This window comes from Sarcophilus harrisii, chromosome 5, assembly GCF_902635505.1.
Source record: "Sarcophilus harrisii chromosome 5, mSarHar1.11, whole genome shotgun sequence".
Classification (NCBI taxonomy): Eukaryota; Metazoa; Chordata; class Mammalia; order Dasyuromorphia; family Dasyuridae; genus Sarcophilus; species Sarcophilus harrisii.
Genome location: NC_045430.1, coordinates 164033435 through 164056423, shown reverse-complemented (window position 1 = coordinate 164056423; position 22989 = coordinate 164033435). Strand labels below are relative to the sequence as shown.

General features: G+C 36.5%; 1 protein-coding gene across 2 annotated transcripts in view; it reads left to right on the top strand.

Moving 5' to 3' along the window:
• The first annotated feature begins 4742 nt into the window (after positions 1–4742).
• The window catches only part of CTTNBP2 (cortactin binding protein 2), a 176261-nt gene continuing 158014 nt past the window's right edge, over positions 4743–22989 (top strand). For both annotated transcript variants that reach the window (XM_031938869.1, XM_003771544.3), the window contains exon 1: positions 4743–4983. In XM_031938869.1, coding sequence (XP_031794729.1) covers positions 4903–4983 — 81 coding nt within the window. In that variant the 5' untranslated portion in view covers positions 4743–4902. The remainder of the gene's footprint in view (positions 4984–22989) is intronic.

Here is a 22989-nt window from a genome sequence, read left to right as displayed (position 1 = left end):
GAACGAGACAAACACATAGGAAATCTTGCACAAAAGATATCAGTAAAAAGTCTATTGAAAGAAAAAAAAAGAAGGGGCATACCTTCGAATCATTATATCAGGACAAGTGTAACATTGTAATTTTCCTTGTCTGTCATTATGACCAAAGGATGATAAGTCTACTCTCAATTGTCTATATTATTAGAAAGGAGCAGTTGTGATAATAATAGATCATTATGAAGTCATTTGTAGTTGATTTTAACATGCACTATATACTGGTTTTATTTTTCCAATTATATTTTGCTTAAGCTAATATTAAAAGTATTTTGTATTCCCTATGCATATTTCAAATGATATTTGTGGTGGAAGACTTCTCCAAACCCTGCTATATTAAGTCGCAAGGATAAATGAGACAGGATTTACAAATTTACTAAGTAAAATTTAACAAATATCCAAACCACATGTGAATAACTAAATTGACTGTTATGGAATTATGGGTATGTCATAAAAATAAAAGTGGGAGAAGGAACTTTACTTTTTCAACTAATAGAAAAATGTTACATTTTATATGTGTGTGTGTGTGTGTGTGTGTGTGTGTGTATTTTAATTCCTAGTGCTTTAAATTTTGTATTTATAAAACAGATACAAGGAGCTTAGATCTCAGATTCTCTTTTTTGGAGTTCATAGAAAAGGAAAGGAGCTAGATCATGTCAGATGCCAGGGATTAGAGAGGAATAACAGTAATCTGGTATTTTCTAGATTTTATTAGTAAAGCCTTGATGATACAGCCAGAGTTGATTGGATAATTAGTAATTTTGTCCTTTGATAAACATGAAGTCTGAGTAAAAATTGGTTTGCTCTGTAAAACTAATAATACTTCCCCTCCCCCAATTTAGTGTAGCAGAGACATAATGATTACAATCTTCTTTTTGCAAGAGGAAAACTACTTTAAGATCAGTGGAGATTCTTTATCTCTGCACAGGATGTTGGGCATCCTAATAATTTCATCATATAGAACTATCTGAGTTGTTTAGCCCATTTAGTTGGACAATAATGCCAATTAGGCCAAAGTCATGAATTCTTGGGAAAACAACAACAAAAACTGTTCCTTTGTCACACACTGAATTCTTGATTCTAGCCTGTCATCTCATAAATCACAAGGAGTATTGATTCAATGGAAACTCATATAAAAACAGATCCAAAAAGAAATACCAGTCATCATGGATACATGTACAAGAGAGAATAGTTGGTTCTTCAGTATGATAAACAGAATTCATGATCTTTCCATTTTAAACAGAATTAATTTAAAAATGAGATTAATTCTTATTCATTGCCTTCTCCTCCCCCTCCATTTTTGTCCTGCTATCTTTCCAAACTTGCCAACAGATTATTTCCTTAGCACTGGGATGTGTCTTCTATTTAAGTATTTAATGAAGCTTCAAAAGATTTAATTTACAGAATTAGCTAGTAGCTATTTTTTTTTGTTTCGGTTAGTTTTGGTTTTTTGGTTTTGTGAAACCTCCCAATAATGGAAGTTGTGCTTTGTGAAAAATCGCTTTCTGAGAAAGGGTTACTTTTCAGGATCCACACAAGCTGATTCTTAGAAGACAGTTTAAACTAGTTGGTGTCCTAATGGTGATGCTACAGTAACTTGTCCATTTTAGTAGTAATTGAATTAACTCATAGTAGTTTAGCTATTGGATGAGCAGAACAAAATTCTTGCAAAATACCTGAATCTCAAGAACAGGAAGGTTAAAGCAGAACAAGCAAGTTGTCGATTAACCAATATAAAAGTAGGATCTTAGAAATTACCTTTATTTGGAAGTCCACTCTTCTTCTCTGACCCATGCTAAGTATTAAGTTTCTTGATCTATCATTTTGGCAATAATTATTTTTTATTAGTCTTAGGATAATGAGTCTAATTCATGTCAATGAACATTTTCAGTGGGGTCACCAGTGAATCCTCAAATATTTAGTTTCAGTAATAATAGCACATAGCCCTTGGACGTTACTTCCTGAAGAAACTATGTTACCACATTAGACTATTTCTAGTTCTTAACTCCTCTTTGAAGGTTTTCCATTTCAGCAATGAGATGGTTAACCTTCTGATTTTTAATCCAACATCAATACAAGAAAATTCACTTCTGAGTTTTGCAAGAAAATGTTTCTTGAAAAGAAAGAGGATTCTTCTTTCATGTCTTTTAATTCCAAGTTCTTCAATAAATAACATTTACTTCTTACTGTTGTATTATCTTGTCAGGAGAGATAGGATTCTGGGGGAAGGCATCAGTTTCAAAGAAAGAATTTTTTTTTTCCTTGAGAAAGAGGTGGTAAAGCTAAAAAGCTAAAAGAAGTATCTGTCCATTCCTCAAAGAAAAATAAAGACTTGTCCTTATCAAGAATTATTTATGTTCCAGTCTTTGCACTAAGAAAGTACCTAGACCATTTGACCACTCATTCGCCCTGAAATTTGCTTTGAGAATCTTCCAGAAGGTTGAAATTAAAGAGTTAATATTTCTGAAGCAATGAATCAATTCCAGTTCAAGACTCTACAGGAGAGACTTTCCCTGCCCTGGTTTGTATCAGATTTGGGCCCAATTTGTAAATTGAATGATTAGAGTATGAAGAACCTATAATTAGAAGTCCCAATATGGATATGTACCTGTCTAAAAAAGGAACATTGGTCCCACTTAGTCAGATCCCAGGGTTGGAAATTACAATCTAATGATCTCTTAGAATTTCAAGTCTATTTTTTCCTAAGGAGCCAATAAATACTAGTTCATTGCTACTTTACTGAAACACAGCTTGGATGCTTGGATTTGATTTCATGCTTTCAACACATTTTTAGGATATCTAGCAATTCTGGAAGGTTTTGTACCATATGGTCCTGAAAAAGGGATAGTTTTTCACAACATGGTAGTTGGCAGGAAAGGGCATGAACTCAATCAGGTGTAGGAGGGGACAAAGGAGTAAACTCTCTAATATTATGCAAGACCCCCAGTGAATTATGTAGGAAAAAAGTGATCTCTTTTTTTAAACATCTTTTTAAAATTCATGTTTGAAAATTTTCATTAAAATGTCCCCCCTCCCCAATTGTCAGTATTTCAGACTACAAGTTTAACTTCCTCAGGCTTTTTTTCAGGGCTATTTAGTTAGTGATCACAATAGAGAGACCAATGCTTGACGCGAGGTTGTTTAAAAGGTAGCACATCATTTCCAGATAATGTTAGGAGGTGGCCAGTCTCTTAATTCTGTAGATAAAGAAATTGAGAACCAGGGAGGTTGTGATTTACCCAAAATTACTCAGCTAGTAAGAAATAGAACTAAGATTTGTACCCAGATTTTCTAACACCAAATTTAGTGCTCTTCCCACTATATCACATTTTCTCCAAGAAAAGATTAAGAATGAGGTAGACCAGTGTCTTGTCCCCATTTGAGGATTCCTTGGCTAGTGCTAGAATCATCCTCATCATATAAATGTAAAATTCATATAAGATTCTAAGGTTTGGAAAGCTAATTATTTCATTTCATATTCACCCAACACTGCTGGTTACATAATACAGGTAGTATTATTATTCTCATTTTACACTTGGGGAAAAATAGAGGTCAAATAGCAAAACCAGGACCCAGATTTTCTGGACACAAAAATCTAGCACTCTATCCACTGCAGAATGTTAGAAATGGAAAAGTGATCTTTTTTCAGATGAGGAAACTGATCCAGGGAAGTACTTGTCCAAGTTCAAGTTAATAACCAGTTAGTTCCTGAGTTCAGTTTGCAATATGTAATTCCTGACTCTGAGGCCAGAGCACTTTCTGAAGTAGCCTCTATTTAAGTGACTCCAAGACAGTTAAGAATGAAGTGGGATAGGGAGTAGAGGAAAGACTAATCAATTCAGTGGAAAGTCTTCTGGATTAAAGTCTAAGGACCATGATTCAAATTTGTCTTCATTTTAGTGTGCCTGGGCAAGTCACTGCATTTCTGGGCCCTAGTTCTTGATTTGTAAAATGAGGAGATTGGAATAGATGCTCTTCAAGAGTCTTTCCAGCTTTAAATCTAAGCTACTATGAATAGGAGACTAGGGTCTTTAGTTTAGAATTGGTGACCACAGGGAGAAGGAAGGAACGAGACTAGCATTTGAGAGCTATGAGGATTGACAAGTGACTTTTGTCAGAAGGATAAAAGGAAATTTCTGAAGAGGAATACAATGCTTTATCTTTTGTGTAGTTCTCAATTGGGGTGGAGAGGGGAGGGCGACTATCCTTTACTTAGCTCGGAGTTAACATTTGGGAGACCTGAGACTGAGTTTTACCTCTGCACCTTTTTCGTCGTAAGGGTGAAACATTAACAGTTGATGTTCAGTGCCTCCGATTCCCCCTTTGCCTAGGGGATAGACTCATAACCCCGGAGCCCCACTTATGTCTAGTCTATTTCACTGCAGAGAGACAGGAGTGGGGATGTATGGTTTGGGAAGACTTAGGTTGTCTTTCAAACTGAGATCAAGGTCACCCATTCTCCTTGAGACCCTTCCATCCGGATGCCTGACGGCGTGGGCTCTTGGAGCCAGAAAGAAGTGAGACGTGCCGCACGAGAAAGCGGGGGTGCCTGCCTGCGCCCTGCCCGTGGGCCCCTCCCTGGCACCGGGGTGCCGAACTGGGCTGGGCTGGGCTCCAGCGCGCAGCGGGTTAAAGCGCGGCGGGGGCGGGCAGGCGATGGGAGGAGTGTGCTGAGCTTTGCGGGCTGGGGGTGCGGAGCTGGGGAGGTGTGCAGAGCGCGGCGCTCCAGACTCCTTCCTCGCCTCTCGCCTGGTCTGTGTGCCCGGCTCTCTGGCACGCAGGGGGTTAAGAGCCTCCCGTGTAGAGCGAGGGGGCTGAGCTGGGGAGCTGCTGCTTGGTGCTCGCATTCAGATCCGCTAGAGCAGGAAGATGGCGACGGACGGGGCGAGCTGCGAGCCCGACTTCGCCCGCAACCCGGAGGACCCGGCGGGAGCCTCGGCAGCGGCGGCGGTAACCGAGTTCCTGGGGCGGGCGCGATGCTAGAGGTGGTGCGGCTTAAGGTGGCGGGTTCCGCGATCTGTTAGGCTCTGCAACCTTCCTCCCTCCAGGGAATACCTTTCGTCCCCACGCCACACCCCTGCAACTGGAGGGGTGGGAGGTGGCGGGAGGCTGCTCCCGATCTTCCCCAGCTGCTGGAAGGCACCCGTCCTTTCCTCCCGCCTTCCTCCACGAGCCTCCCCTGCGGGGCACCTCTAGGGAGCCCGCCCCCTTAGCCGCCCGCACCCTTTCCTAAGCTTGCTTTCCCCGGTCCCACCCTCTTAGCACGCTCTCCTCCTCCTCCTCTTCTTCCTCCTCCTCTCCCCCAAGCCTTTCCACTCCCCCTACCCCTGCAGGTTTGGCCGAGGCTAAATTGTGGTGTGTATTTCCCAGCGAACTTGACCCCCTATTGTTTGCATCTCTCCTGCGCGCGTTTGTGTGTGTGTGTGTGTGTGTGTATGTATATATGTACAGGCAAGCCTTAGAGGTGGATCCCTATCACCTGGCCAGGGACCTAAGAAATCTTTGAGAAAAGAGATAGGGAAGAGGGGTTAGGTATCGGACAGGTGTGCCGATGCCTATTGTGTGTTTGAAGATGCTTGGAGATGCCTCTAGGGAAAGTCACCTCCGAAATCCACGGGTGATTTAGGTTTGGGGCTGCCAGTGACCGGGCATTAGGATTTACTGTGACTCCTTGAAGCTTCTCACCCTCCCCTCCCAACTATCCTATCTCCACCACTACCCTCCCTCCCCCTTTTAGGGTTATACTGACAGAAGCTTGCGGTGGGGGAGGGAGACAGAGAAAGCCCACTTCTGGACGAGTTTTTGACAGCAAATCGCCTCCGGTTTTTTGTTTGTTTGTTTTTCCTTTCTGCTCCCTGATACTTGCCCCTCTTCTCCCCCGCCTGTATCTTTTTACCTTGTGGGTGGAAACGGAGCAGGTGACTAGCTAACCCCTGCTGTTGAATAGAGCTAAACTCCACGTAATGGGTGGAAAATGTTTTCAATATTTGAGGAAACAGCCTAGCTGTTTAGAGCAGCATGGAGCCTGTTGGGGAAAAAAAAAATGAGGACAGCTTTCCCTGTCTGCCCTTGGCCCCTCTGTTATTTTAGTTATTTCCACTGTGAGCTTCTGATGAAATGAAGGAAATAAAAATTTGTCAACTCTTCTGAACTTACATTTCAATCAGAAACAAGGGGCAGGGGCAAGAGGAAACAGCTAAAATTTTTTCAACTTTCCCTAGCCAGTCTGCTTACTGTTATTTCATTCCCTTAAAACCTTGCCATTAATCTAGTGGGAAAGAAGAAAGGAGTGGGGTAGTGGGGACCAGAGAGGTAGGTAGTGCGTGCTTGGAGGTAACAAGGACTGAAAAGAAATGTGCAAGAGAAGTGAGAATTTGGGGGAGGAGTAGGACTTAGGAAATTGCTAGATTTTGGTCTTAAGAGATTTTTAGAAGAATCCCTTTATTAACATAGGAAATTTTTTAAAAGGCATTAAGATGGCAAGTGAATGTGTCCAATTTATGATGTAGAAACCCTGTAGCCCCATGTGAAACACAATAGAGACTGCTATTAAGCTAGAAAGCAATTATGTGTTACTGGAAATGACCAGGAATCTTCCTGGTGTGATGATGGATAAGGTGAGGTAGTGAAGGTAAGATTTTTTTTTCTTAAAAGAAAAAAATTTACTTTGTAGGTCTCATTGCTTACTTAAAATGGGCTTCTTTGTTTTGACCCTCAGAACTTTAATCACCTACTGAAAGTAAAGCAAAACATAAACACTTAATTTGTGAACTCTGATTTATATTTTTGTTTAGGCCATAAATCCAAGGGGAAGTGGGTAGGTTGATTTTTGTGATGTTGGTGTTAGTTCTTTTTCTTATGGTTTAGTAATTCAAAATCCTAGGAATCAGATTGTATGTGTGTGCATGCAATTAATTTGAGGTTTAATCCCGAGACTGATCAGAGAAAATCTTAACCTGCTATTTATTTCCAGATATTCCTTTAGAACATTTTGCAATTTATCTTTTAAATAACCCCTCTTTTTTTTTTGATAGCTTCCACAGCTTTTTCCTTTAAAAAATGTTTTATTTATTAAAAAAAGGTTTATTTATTCATTATGTCAGCCACTCTCCATTGTCAGTTTATTGATGCCCCGAAGGCTAATTTTATATTAAAGTCAGGGGAAATGGAGAGGTGATATTTTCACACAAATGTGATTTTTATCACCCAGTGTTTAAAAGCAAGAGATATTTTCACACTCCTACATATTCTTGGCTGATTGAGTCCTTCCTGCTATGTTTTAAATTTTGAATATTTTGGAAAGTAAGGCTTTTATGTCTTTTTTTAAAAAAAAATTACTTCAAATTGGGTATTTTTTTTTTCTAATGAAGATTTAAATGATCCCTAAAAGCAAAGTAGGTTATTTTTTTGAAAGCTGGTGTGTTTTTTGTTGTTTTTTTTTTTTCCCTGAAAGTTGATTTATTTGGATGGTTGCCTGGAAACAAGTTAAATTTATAGTTTTCAGCTTAATATGATTTCCAGGGGAGTATTTTTAATTCAGGTTGTGAAAGTTTTGTTTAGCTATTTAAATCCTGAAAGCATAGCAGGAATGAAAGGGATGGTAACAATTAAGACAGCCAGTACCGTTGGTGTTATCATATCAGTTATCAAGTGCTGTCAACCATTTCAGGAGTCCAGTAATGTTTTCAATTCCTTAGCCAAATACTGTGACTCTGGGAATACATATTATCATTCCACTGGGAAAATAACTCTTAACATATAGGATAGACTGGAAAAAATGCTTTATTTATCGTCATCAAAGAATTTGAGTGGGGGGGAGATAGACATCATTCTGGTTGTTCCTGGACCAAATGCAGGATTTGGTTATGTGTGCAGAAGATTTAGAGTATATCCTTCGTTGTCATAGAGATTGCACCAAGGGAAAACTAGGCAATGATTTTGTTAAAAAGTGCTAAATATCACTGAATGACTTACACCTGCAATGATGGTATTAATCAAAAAATAGCTGTCACATTTTATAAATTTTCCTGATGTCTTGCAGGTGAGTTTTGGGGTAGAGCCAGCAATGAAAAGATCTGTCTTAACTGAAATAAAAATTATTGCTAAGCCATTTTCTTTCAAAACACTGCAAAAATGTAACCAAATAGCTTGTATATAATGGGTATTTTGCTTTACCTTCTTTGTCAAAGGGGGTTAACAAAAATTTACTGGATTAAAAGCTATAGAATTACCGACTTACATTTTTGCACAAAGATGGGAAAGACATGATTTTTAGCATTTTAAAAAAAGGTTTAACATTTTTCTCTTTAATAATCATAGTTGACATTCACTAATATTTTGAAGTTTGAAAAGTGCTCTGCAAGATGCATTATTTCTTTACAGACAATAAATATTTTTTTAGTACCTACAAATGTACCATGCACTGTGCGAAAAGCTGGGAATATCAAGAATGACAAAAGTCAGTCCCTGCTCTGAAGTTGTTCATACAAACAACTATGTACAAACAAGATGTATACAGGATTAGTTGGAATTAATCAGCAAGGGAAGGCACTAAAATTAAGGGAAGCATGCAGACTTCCTAGAAAAATGGTGTTTTTGCCAGGACTTGGAAGCCAGGAGGTAGAGATGAAGGACAAGAGCCTGTCACACATGGGAAATAGTGAAAATGCATGTAACCTGGAATAATATGTCTTAGAAAAAAGGAGAAATGCTCGATTGACGTAGTCATGAGGCCCTAAGTGTCTGATTTGATCAAAGTCAACACAATTAATGGACAGTCTGTGATGTTGTAAGTATTCTCAGCTTGTATAACTTGAATATAGATTAAAATTATTTTCTCACTCTGTAATCTTTACTGTATAGCAGAGTGGCGGCAGGTAGGCAGCATGGTGCAATGGAATGAAGAATGGATTTTAGAGGAGTTGTCAAAGAATATGTGTTTAAATTTTAACTCTGATACTTATTAGTTGTGTGAATTTAGGTAAATCACTTGATATTTTGGGGTCACTATCTTTATGAAATATAGTTGTTGAACTAGACTGGATCAGCTGAAATGGTCTTTACTGCTCTAAATCTATGATTCTCTGAAGAGTTTAAACAACAGAGCTTCAGTCCAGTGTGGAAAATTTAATTACATAAGTATCTTTATGCATATCTTAGTGCCTGCATGTCTCTCCATGGCTAGAAATATAGCTTATCAATGCTTTCTTAACCGTGTGATTTTTGCCCTCATCCTCCCATAAATTCTCCATGGAAAATTTAAATGATAAAACATTTCATGAATATTAGACTAGTACTTAGATTGGCTATATGTTAGCATCTCTCTTCATTTTTCATTGACCCACTTTTCCAATATCACATTGTCCTGATTACATCTTTATTGCTCTCTGATATCCTCAAGAAATCTCTGGTTGCTTTTGCCTATTTACATGCACCATTCATCTCTCCATTGCCTTTTACACTATTGTGCATTTTGATTCTTCAATTATCTTGGGTTTGAAGCCGTTTAATACTAAGTTAAAACAACAACAACAACTAGTGGGAGGGAACATCTAAGGATCATTGAAAGTATTGCTTAACTTTTCAAATGTAACTTGGGCCACACTCTTCCTTGTATTCTGTCTTGGGCCTGGCTCATTGCTAAGCTGCAATGCTTGTCTGATATATTTATGGGCTAAAACAGGGGACTATACATTTAAATACCTCTTCTCATTTGGATAATATGTATTGTTCATCAGCTTGTTTTTTGTGTGACTTTCAAGAGTAATATTTTTTTGAATGGTCATGGATCTCAATGAGGAGGAGACCTGTCGTATTCTGAGATGATGCCATCTGTGCACTATCATCTGCAAACAGTAGCATTATAGATGACCATGCTTTTCATTGTTAGGAAATATCTGCTTTATTTGGATCCTTTGCAGGATGTCCTCCATGACAATAGTGTAAACTTTGTTGAATATACAGATGTATAGAGTGTTCCTTTCTTTGACTTGTTTATCATTGATAATCAAAGTATCACTGAATAAAATATCACTGCAGTTGTAACTTTCAAGGCTTCTTGTGTCATCTTAAAATATGCATAAAGAATACTTTATTGAAATAGATCCCCTAAGGCAATAGTTTGCCCTGCCAAATTAAATGATTTTGTAATCAGAAGGTAATAAATACTTCTTGTATACTCTGTTTCTGCTAATCTTGTTAATGATGGGAAACATGTGGTCTGCTATATAGAATTATCTGCAAAAGCCCATCTCTTTCCTTCCATATTTTTAACAAGATTATCCTCTATATAGACATAGAAGTGTGTCCTGCTTTCTAGAGCCCCCAAGTTGGGGTGATAAAATGCACCATGCTTTCTAGAGTTCCCACCCCAGGGTTATTAAAATATACCATTTTAGTGGAGAAGTGATGAGGCAGGACTCCTGACGATGGTAAAAATATGGAGTCCATTTATTCCCAGTTCTTTCATCCTTATATATCCTAATACCCTTATGTAACCAAAATCACATTGGGCATGCACAAAGTATATACTGAGCACTTGGGACCACGTGAACAACTTGCTATTGTATGTAGATTGCCACCTCTGCTTCAATCACAACACAGGTTATCACCACCTTCTGACTTCTCAGAAAGGCTGACAGCCCTTAGGGGAGATGGGGAGCTGAACCAGACATTGTCAGCAGGTTCCCTCTGGGCTGAAGGGTCTTATACCTTACCCAGAGTTTCCCCATTGTCTGTGACCCTCTACAAAGAAGGTTCTCATAAAGATTTTATAGATATCAGAAAGGATTAGGCTTATTTGTCAGCGTTACCAGTATCTCTTCAATCACCTTTTCCCTCTGATGATGATGATGATAATAAAATTGCTATTTATCTCCCCCTTCTCATATTATTTCCCCCTATATTATTTGTTGCTGTTTTGTTAAATGGTACTCTTGTATCTTAAACCAGAGATATCAAACTTTTAGCCTACTGACCAGAAACTATTCCAAAATTCTAAGTGGAGCCAAACTAGATTAAAATATAATTGGGAAATGTTTCATAAAATAAATGAAAGTTCAAAACAACATAGAAAATGTTAACTTGTGGTTTTCTAAGTCAGTATGCTGCCCAGCAGGATCTCTTTCTATTTGAGTTATTATCCTAAAATGCCAACGAGATGGGATAGCATGCCACTTTGAATAGCACTGGAATCCAAGTGTTTTCTAGCTGCAGTGGTTTCTAGGATTTTTTTCCCTTCCATTTAATGCTGCCTGTTGTACATACCATCTCGGACATGTCATTTAATCTCTCAATGCCCCTAGACAACTCTTGTACTATAAATTGCAGGAAGGCACTGATCTTCATTGGTCAAAGAAATTCTTCCTATAGCAATGCAAGCATAAGTTTGGTTATATATTTATAAGGCTGTATAGATACAGTATTATGGAAGTTTAGATTTAGTTCTGGTAGAGGCCAGTTCATTTCCCACAGTGAATGTGGTTCACAGTCATGAATCCTTATCTGCCATTTGAAAAGTACACATTTGTACACAAGGTTATAATGGATGAGTATTGAATGAATTAGTACAATTCACCTGATTTCTACTATTGCAAATGGAGAAGTTTAGGGGAAAAAAATAAGGAATATGCATTTCTACTGAAGTTTCTTAATTTAACTTTGTCTATTTATGTGTATGTTTAGATTAAGAGAAATATTGAGCAGAGAGTTAATGAATGATTGGCCATGGATAGTTAATAACTAATTCAATGAACGTCATTACTGCTTTTTCCTTAGTCTAGGTGATTCTCTTATCACAATTTAAAACTTGTCCTTTTTTCATGTCTAACTTCCATATCTAACATCTTTTCCCTTTTTACTTGGCTAATTTTTGTCTGCTTTCTGCCTCCCTTTTCATTTCCTTTATGTGACTTCTTTTTTAAATTTTTTTTTATTCTTTCATTAAGAATAGGGATTGATATGTGTGAATAATGATTTTTCCTTTTCATCCTCTTCTCCCATTGACTCCCAATTGCAAACTCTCCTTTCAGTCTCAGGAGTACTTTTGATGGATTATGGTTGTCAATGAGGTATTGAGAGTTGGGAAAAATACAGATAACAAGAACTGGTGAGAAAGTAGAAAAGACCGAATCATTCAGGAGACATTATGGTCCAGTAGAAAGATTTGACTATGAATACAGAAGACCTGGGTTCAAATTTTCTCTCTGATGCTTACTACCTGTGTGACCTTGTAGATATCACTTAACCCTTTTGTCTCTTCTGTAAGATGAGGAAGATTGGACTACTAGGTGGCTTGTGAGGTCCCTTTCAGTCAGATCTAGGTCTATGATCCTATGTTCTAGTCCATAGCCGGGCAAAATTCAATAATTAAATGCATTCAAAGAAGAATTTGAATAACATCTTCCTTCATGTCTTTCTCTGTTTCTTACTTATCACAAGTACTGGTACAGAGACTGGCTTTCTTGAATACCGTAAGCAAGGCTGCTGTATCATTAAATTTCCAATATTGGTTGTTCTTTTTGGAAGTATGAGCAACAGCAGAAAGAAAAAAAACATTGTTATTGCTGAAGATTATACACTAAGAAGTAGGTAGCACAATGAAAAGAAAATAAGCAGTTTATCAATCAAGGAGTATTCATTAAGTATCTACTATGTTCTAAGCACTGGAGACAAGTAAAACAAGGGTGTTAGTTGTCATTCTGTTGTCATAAATGTGACTGTGATCTGACTGTTGATGTTAGTAAGAACCATACCACAAAAAATAAGGACTATCTTAATACCATGTGATTTCCAATCTGTAATCTTTTAATTCTTTTTATTTGCTCGCACTGAATATATTAAATATTTGAATCCATTCAGTAGGCAAAGTGCCAATTAAAATGTTATGTCCAGCAAATGCAATATAGCTGAGTTAATATTACTGTGGGGATTAGATATTTGTTTCCTGAGTTACCCTTGTTTTGAAATTTTAAGGTATTTAAACAACAGAATTTCTTTAGGTCTGAATTCCAGCTGAAAGCGCATCCAATCTTTCTGTGTCTCAGATTACTCTTTTGAAGATCATTGTTGGGATTTGCCATTTCGAGCTGGAACTTGGATAGAATATTTATAAATGTATTTTGAGCTTCTTAAAAAAAACATTTATTTCAACTGACTGCTGGGTTATGCAGGTTACTTTAAACAAAGATCTTCCACAAGGTTTTTCTAATATTAAAAGACACAAAATAGAAATAGGAAATATTGCTTTGTACTATCTGAAATGCCCTTTTCTAAGAGTGACAAACTTATAGAAAAAGAAGTAACCTTGGTTATATATCTGAGACTGCCTCCATTATTTGCTTATTCTCTGATCTTCATTTTAATTTTTTTCTTAATCAAATTTAATTATATCCAGTAGCAGGTTCTGATTGTTTTCTCTTTTGTAGTTAATTTTATTGCTTCATGATTATATACAATGTGCTGCTAAGTAGCTCTCTTAAACATAAGTTCAAATTGTGTGTGCATGTATATGTTTATGTGTATATGGTATTCGTGTGTGTGTGGTTATGTACTTTATCAGAGAAGGGAGTTTCTAAAGTCAGAGAAGAGCTAAAATGGGTAAACGTGAAATATTCAGATGCATTAATTTTGACCTTATGATATTTAAAGCAGTGAATTTATGTTCATTCTAATAATTCCTAATCAATTTACAGTTTTTATCAATTTATAGTAATAGAGATTGGCCACTTGGTTACTTCTGAGAATGATCCATGAAACTACAGGTATGCTTTTGCAGTATATCAAGACTGTCATGCTTTTCTCTCTGATTGCTAAGAGAACTGTTGGTATGACTTCTTGCTTTCTATTAAAGCAAATAGACAAATTACACCTTACTTCATATGAAGGAAGCATTAACCTAGTTTTCAATGAACTAAGTAATAATCTGTAAACCCTATAGACCCAGATTCTAATGCAGCACTTGATGACCTTACTTTACTATATATTATTAACAAAGTCATTTATAGTCTCCTTGTGCCCCAGTTTGTTAAGCTTAAAAAAGAGAGGGCAGAGGCATTTACCAATGAAGCAGTGTTGATATGAAGAAGGATTGTGTGGTTTGAAAATGCCTTGAAAGGATCCAGCATTTTAGAAATAAATATTCTATGCCGCCCCCTCCTCCATTTTTCTTGAAAAATTAATTCTACAAGAACACTCCAGCATTGTAGTTTGATACAGTGCAAATTTTGTGACTTAGAGAAAATGTGTGTTTAATTTCTGGCTGAAAAAATGAATTTTAGGATATTAGTATTTCTCTTTATTCAAAGTATTCAAAATTTGATCTTTGCCCACAGATTTCAAAAGACTCATTATTGCATTCTTCTCTTTTCCCTACCACTTCTTCCCAGTTGCTGCAAAACCACATATCCTTAAATGAAAATATTGAATCATCCAGAAGAAAACAATGTGGGCAGTTTCTAAATATTACAATAATTATTAGTGCCACACGCTCACAGATTGTGGAATTATAAAGCTTTAAGAAGAAACCTTCATGGTCATTCCCATTTTATAAGATGACAAAATCGTGCCATTGAAAGATGAAAGCATTTGCCTAAGGTCACATAAGTTGGAAGTGACAGAACCAGGATTCACATCTAAGTCTTCTGACTTCAAATCTGGTCTTCCACTATCCCATACTTTTTACTTAACAGTGTTACCAAAGAATGGCATGCTAAGATAAAAAGATGATTCTGTAGAAAGTGCCGTAAATGAATTTTATAGGCTTTTTAGAATAACAGTTTAGGCACAGATAATTATGTAACCTGCAATCTACTGGTCTATCTGGGACAACAGCCCCAAGGAAATGTTCTAGAGGTCAGCTGCCACTCAAATTCTCTTGTGTATTGCTTTTGTATCGCTGGGGGGAAGGGGAAAGGAGGGAGGGAAGAATCCATATTTTCAAACAGCTAATAGGCTGTGTGTCATTGTTCACAATTTTTAAAAGGATGCATGCTGCCCACTTGAATTTCAGATCATGTGCAGAAAAAAAAAATTGGTTGATCTAGCTCAACCCTTACTTATTTTACAGATGAAGAAATTTAGACTTAAAAGTGGATGGGACATACCCAAGATTACCCAAGTAGCCAATGGCAGGCCTGGTATTAGAACCTATATTTCCTAACTCCTATTCCATTGTCCTTTCTACTACAACATGAAGCTTTTTGTATTAATTTTCTAAAATAAACTGGGTTCTAAATTGATTATTGGGAAATTCATTATTGCAGTATGTAGAAAGATGCAGGTCATTCTTTGCTTCAAAGTATAACTGGGCTTCGTGGTTTCTATACCGCCTAGGAGTAGATCTAAGAGATGATTCCTTTACTGAGCTGCCTCATGATTTAACTTTAGGACAAGCTGATCTTTCAACTGACTGACTTCAGTCTTGCCCTGCCATCTCTAACAGGATCCTTCTCAAAGCAAAAAGGAAGTTGTAGTGTAGGGGGAAGATCCCTGACTTTGCAGTCACTATACGTGGCTTTGGATCCTATCTTTGAAACTCATTGTCATTATGACCTTGGACACATTTATTAAACATTTAGAAACATTATTAAACTACCCCACTATGTCAGATCTCCTAAATTCTGAGGATATAGAGAAAGGCAAAAAGACAGTCTCTTCCTCTGGGAGTTCACTTTGTGATGAGGGAGACAACATTCAATTCAAAGAACTATTTATAAAGAAGCTAGAAGCAGGATAATGGGAAATAATCAACAGAGGAAAGGCACTAGAATTAGGAAATTCAAGGAAAGCCTTCCTGGAAAAGTTGGGATTTAAACTGAGATTTGAAAGCCAGAAAGGGACATGAAATGTTTTGCTCATGGAATAGCAAGGGGCCTTTGCCAGTGAGTTGAAGAGTGTGTGGGGTGGGGTATATAGTGTAAGAATATTGGAAAGTGGTGTGTGTGTGTGTGTGTGTGTGTGTGTGTGTGTGTGTTGGGGAAAAAGGAAATGTCAGAAGGACTTTGACCATTAAGTTTCCCTAGATTTTCATTTCCTCAGAGCTAAAATGAAGGGATTATTATATGGTTTTTTTAGGTCATGGAGACCTATGATTCTCTCATTCTCTGATGGCAATAGCAGTTGACTATTACCATTTCATCTTCCCGCACACTTAGCAAACCTGGAGTTTGGTGTGGAAATTTGGCCATGGCAATTAGGAGGCATTTAACTTGGTAATGTTTTTTGTCAATCTGCATTTGATATGTGACCACCCAGAGAAAGCCAAAACAGAGGTTATTTTTTTCCTTCACTAGTGATCCTGAGAGATTGAAAACAGAACTATACTGAGTGGTTTCTGTGGATTTAATGGGCTGTCTTTTCTTAAGATGTACTTTTGTATATAAGTGCTGTGCTGTATGGGTGCATTATGTCCCCTGCTTGTTCTCCAGAGGCCAGCCTCCAGAATACTTTTACTTTACATATAGACTTTACAACTAGGTGATAAAATAAAAAGTTTCCTCCCTCCCTCACCTAGCTCTCCTAAGAATTTTTCTTCATAGATGTCACAGGCCAGGAAACAGAGTATAGAGCTGAAATATGTGAGTGCTTTTCAGGCACTCTGTAGAATTGAGAAGAATTTTTTTTTTTTAATTGAAAGGAAGTGGGAGAAGCAAGCGCCATCTATAAAGCTTATTAAAAAAAAAAAAAAAACTTTCCACTGAGATTACCTTTAATGTTTTACTAAGTCTCTCTCCCCACTTTCTAACATCACTATCACTTTCTAATAATTGCCTCTTAGCTCCCCCCCCACACCTTCCCAGTAACAAATAAGATACAATCTAGCAAAACAAATCAATACCTTGATTGTGACTGAAAAATGTTGCTTCATTCTGCCCATTTAATCTACCACCTCTTTGCCAAGAGGTGAAAGCCATGCTTTACCATCAGCCTGCCTAAATCATAATTGGGCATTGCATTTGTTGTTATTAGGTATTTGAATATTATTTTCTTTTATAGTGAATATGGTCATCAAATAAATGGTTATGTTGATTCTTCTGATCAATGTCATTTTGAATGACTTAGTAAAGACTATTTTAGTTAAAATCAGCAAGTACAATTAAGATTAAGAATCTATATGCCATAAAATATGCTGCGTGTTAGGGTAACAAAACAAAAATTAAACAGTCTCTGCTCTTAAAAATAAAGTATTTAATTCATGGGAAGAAACATGAAGAAGTTGCTAGTTGTGTTAATAGCTGAAGGGACCCAAATGAGGTGCATTTAAGGAAAGAGGCTTGCTTCTGGGCTGTAATTTTGATAGCAGATAGAGATCCTATAAATTAGAAGCAAGGAGAGAATACATTTCAGATATGTGAGACAGCTTGTTCAAAGGGCTAGAGATGGAAGATGAAACAAAGTGAATGGGGAACAGCAAATTGTCCAATATGGCTAGATCATAGCATCCTTGAAAGAGAGAGAGCATCCTGGAAAGAGAGAGAATATCCTGGAAAAGTCAGCTGGAGGCAGATTGTAAAGGACTTTAAAAGACAAAGTAGTTTGTTAATTTGTTAACAAACATAAAGAAGGAGCCTCTGGATTTTCTTGAGCAGGGGAATGACTTGGTCAAACCAGTGCTTTAAGAAATATTGATTTGGCAACTATGTGTAGGATGAATTGGAAAGGGCACTGACTGGAAGCTGAGAGCCATTAGGAGGCTATTGTAGTAGTCCAGAAGAATGGGGAGTTGGGGAGTATCTGATCTAGTATGGTGGTGGTACAAATGGCAAGAAGGGAATAGCTCACATAATCCTAGGCTTCAAACTGACAGGGATCTCTAAGGCCATTGATTCCAACTCACTCATTTTAGGGATGAGTAATCTGAGGTTCAGATGGTTAAGTGACTTGCCCTAGAGTTTTACAGCAAGTAGTTGTGAGAGATAGGATTTGAATCCAGATTTTCTTCAATCAAAGTGCAGTGCTTTTCAGATATTTATCAAGGGTGAGTTTGGGACTTTTTAGAAGACATTTAATTGGAGATATTCAATAAATGGTTATGCAGGAGCCCCAGAGAGCTATAAGCTGGAGAGATTCATTCCATTCTGGGAATATCTCTTTATAGAGACAATCATTAAAAACATGGTAGCTAATGAATTCTTCTAGAGAGGAGAGAAAGGGGCCCAGGGCTGAGTCCTGAGGGAACTCAGAGATGGGGAAGTGGCATAGGGATGGTCAAGAAAAGGGGAATAAGAAGCAGACAGATAGACAGGTTAACAGGGAGAGAGTCATGTCATAAAAACTCTGGAAGGAAAAGGATAATCAGAGGTGTCAGATGTTCTAAGACCGAGAGAAGTTCAAAAGAGTAAGCACTGTGAAAAAAGTAAGCACTTTTTAAAAAGACTTTGATTGTAAAGCAACCAACATTTCAGTATACAAAAAAAAAAAAAAAAAAAAAAAAAACACTCCAAAAAAGCAAGATGAAAGAGAATTGCATAAGATGCTGCTGTGAACTGTTATAATTAATAGATCATTGGTAATGTGGAGAGTAGTTTAATGAGCAATAAGATGAGGAGCCAGATCGCAAAGAGTTGAGAAGCCTTAATAGCTTTTGCTAGATCTCTAGTGAAGGGAAACAAGATAAAATGATAGTTAAGGAGAATGGCAGCATCAAATGAAGAATTTTTTGTTTTGTTTTATTTTTTTAAGATGGGGGGAAAATGGGAATGTATGATTTTTTTTCCTCTAGATTATAGACAACATTACACAATAATTTGTTTCTTATGTCTTTTCCTATATAGAGAAGATCCTTTTGAGAAGACTTAGGGAAAAATGAATTTAAGCAGTCCTTCTTAGCATCCTAAGAATTCATTTTTATTAGAATTTTTCTTTGTTCTTTTCTGAATGTTTTAATATTTTTTCTTGAGGAAGAATGTATAATTTGAAAAATAAAGTTTAAGAAGAAAACTCCCAGATTTAATGGTAACAGTAAAAAGAGTACATCCTATTTCTCTTTTTTATAACCTCAAAATTTTATTAATCTGGCAATTCTATTTTTACAAAAATAAATGGATCAGTGTAACATAGTGGATGGAAAGCTTACTATCACGAAGGGCTAAATTTAAGTGTGACTTTCCATACACATTGAGTTTGTGATACCAGATAAAGCATTTTTCCCTTTTGGGATTAAATCTCAGTCAGTATCTAAGACACAATCTGTCTTGTCAGTTTTACCACTACCGCTTTTCAGATCTTTCCTCATGACCATAGTCCTGTTTGAGGACCTCACTGCCTTACACCTGGCTATTGCAGTGGTCTCCTCATTGAACTTTCTTGCCTCAGATCCCTTCCCCAGCAGACCTTCCAAAGTGACCTAGGTCACTAGGATTTTCCTAAAGCTATAATATTCCCCTACTCAGTAAACTTCAGTGGCTCCCTGCTTCCTTTAGGACCAAATGTAAACACCTCATAATCTGGCTCCCACCTACCTTTCTGTATTGTACATTATATTCTTATTCTCTACAGTCTAGGATTCTTGTTTCTCTTCAAAAACATTTTTCTATGTCCATCTCTGTGTATTTGCATGGGCTAATCTCCTGACTAGAATATCTTCACCTCTATCTTTAAAATCCATATTTTCTTTCAAAATTCAACTGCAGCGCCATTTCCTATACAGTCTTTCTTGATCCCCTCTCAAGCAGTCTTGGTAGTCTCTCTTTTCCTTTCCCTTTCACCCTCCCCCCAATTATTTGTTATATTTATTTCATATTTAACTATCTTATATACATGTTCTCTCTCTGGATAAAATATAAGGTTCTTAATAATGCTTGTTAAGTGATTGATAGAGGATATTTTCTTATCATTGACTGTCTATATTGATAAAAAGCACATCCAAGAAAAAAATTTAAAGTTGCATTTATTGCTCATAATTTGCACATAATTTGTGGTATAGGGGTTAGAGTGTTGAGCCTGGAGTCAGGAAGATATAGAGTGAAATTTGGCTTCAGATATTTTTCTTACTGTGTGACTCTGGGCACATCAATTAACCTCTTTATGTCTCCATTTTCTCAACTATAAAATGGGAATAATAATAGTAGCCCCCTCACAAGGTTGTTGTGGATCAAATGAGTTAATGTTTGTGAAAGTACTTAACAGTATCTGTATTGGAGGTGCCATATAAATAATCATTCCATTTCTTTTCAATTTAGTCAAAATACCTTGAATTTATTTGTAGAATACCCTGGAATTTTTAGTTATTTTCTTATATGCTTTTTAATTCTGAAAACATTCCTATGGGAATAAAGAATTTAAAAATTGTATACCTTGTTTAATATAATATACTTTATTCTAGTACAAGCATATTCTTGAAAGAACAAGGATTACAGTAGTTTTTATTCTTGAAATATATGTAATATCTCTTGTTCATAGGCATTGGACTTGTAGTATGTGTGAATTTGTGATATATCAAGATTTATTATACCAAGATTCTATTAAAGTTTTGTTTTATTGATAGAAAACTAGAGGTATATTTATTACTCTTGATCAAGTAATGAAATGATATATAGGTCAGATGCCTTGATCTCCCACACAAATCAGAATCCTTGTAGTACATTATACTATTTTGTCACTCCCTAATTCAACAGACATTTATTAAGTGCCCATTCGCTGTAAGGCATGGTGCTAGGTGTTGAGGGTACAAAGACTTATATTCTTCTATGAAATATAACAAATAAACTAGTAAAGCAAAAAAAGAGAATGTAGATAACTAGAGAGATCAGGAAAGCTTTGGGTACCCCTAGAAGTCAAAGATTCTGTGAAACTAATGTGGAGAGGGATTATATTCCAGATGTGATCACTTGTGGAAGGACATGGAAAGGGGAATGTTTAATATCTTGTACATAGAGCAGCTAATAGGCTAGTTCAGCTAGAACAGGGAATATGAGAAGCAAGTGTATTGTTCAGATGAAGCATTTTGTTTATGGAAGCTTTGGAAATAATTAATTCAAGTCTTTAAAAGAAGCTGAAGCAAAGTTAATTAAACTTGATACTCTAAACCAGGACTTCTTTAACTTTTTCCATTCCCAACTCTTTTTCTCCGGAGAAAATTTTACATGGCACCAGATATATAGGCATACAAAATAGATACACAAATCAAGGGTTTACTGATAATAAATCATAAAGAAATTTATTTTAAAACAATTCTTTGGTATACATATGATTTTGCTATTTATTAAAGAGGAAAGCAAATTTGTGTATACAAATACAAAATACAAAAATGCAAGTATTTATTTTCCATTTTGTTTATTTTTTTAACTTGTTTACTTTTGTTTATTTGTTTAGCTAAATTAAATCTTGGCAAAATATATGATACTACAGGACACAGAGTATCTGCAATGTTTTTCATAGTTGATCAATATTTTGATATTTTGTGACTCCAACATTCAGTTACATACCCCTTTATGAGGTCATGATCCACAGTTTAAGAAGCTTTGGTATAAACTACATATAAAATAATAGCCCCTTCTCTTAGCTCAATGGAAAAAGCAAGTTTCTATCTTTTACTGTGGTCAGTATGTTGAAGTTATTGAACCAGAGTTAAAAAATTTTCAAAGAAATGGACTTTTATAAAATACATCCTGTCTTTACTTATTAGAAATATACATTTTCCTGTTAGAACAAGGCTCTAAGATAGATTTGGAAATGGATGACCCACTAAGACTACACTTTTTGGGGGTTTGTTTTTGCCAGTAATATTTACTTTCCTCTTCTCATTTCTTCAAATATCTACTGCTCAAATGTCAAATCTCTATTCTTCAAATATCTATATCTTCAAATACCTAATTCTTTCAAATATCTGAACAATAAACAAAAATGATCCAAACTTGCCTTAAGAATGTTAACAACAATTAGCCACCCCCTAAAGTTTACTAACTTATGCTCTTCTCTTTTTCTTTAAATATTGCCTCGGTACAGCATTGTGTAATGTAATAATACTGAGATTTGAATCAGAAGACCTGTGTACAAATTCTGCCAGCTGGGCAAGGAGGGGGATAGGGGTGCTAGGTGGAAGTCAGGAGAACCTGAGTGCAAATTTGGTCTCAGATATTTAACACTTCTAGCTGTGAGACCCTGGACAAGTCACTTAACCCCAATTGCCTCAGCAAAAACAAACAAACAAATAAAAAAACAAATTCTGCCTCTGTTTCCTATTACTATGTGGACTTGGCCAAATCTTATAACCTTCCTATGACTTAAGCCTGCACATTATCATAGGGGGATTTGGTTCATTTGGTGGCTTTTTCAGCTCTATATTTATGATCCTATGATAGGAGTGTAATTTCATGTATAGATGTCAGGAAGGGTTGAGAAAGATACTAACGTTAGATAAGAAGCCATTTGGGGGGTTGGGAACCTTATACCTTGTTCTACCATAGCACAATGCTGTTTTAGAGCAGTCAGTTGGTGGTTGCTAGAAACTTCCTAATTCTACTCCTGTTCTTTAAAGTCTCATGTAAAAGCATAAATAGAATTAATTTGATGACCTGAAAAATGGTTCTTGCAGAGAAGATGCCCTGATTAATGCCATTAAAGTAGACTAGTACTAGATGGTACAATGGGTAGAGTATTGGAACTGTAGTAAAGAAGATCTGAGTTCAGATCCCACCTTGGTCACTTAAAAGTTATGTGAGCCTGGGAAAGTCACTTAACCTCTGTTTATTTCAATTTCCTCAACCATAAAATGAGGATGCTAGCACGATAATCTTTGTAAAGCACTTTGAAAACTTTAAAATGCCACCATAAATACTAGCTATGATTGTCATTGTTGTTGTTAAAAATATCTTTGCTACTTTTAGACAATTTGTGGGTAGAAAATGAACTCGTGACATAAAAATGAGAGACTAATAGCTTTATGAAAATATCTACTGCAAGTCTTTTAAAAATTATTTACAAATAGAAATCTAATTTACAGATATTCAAATTACATAC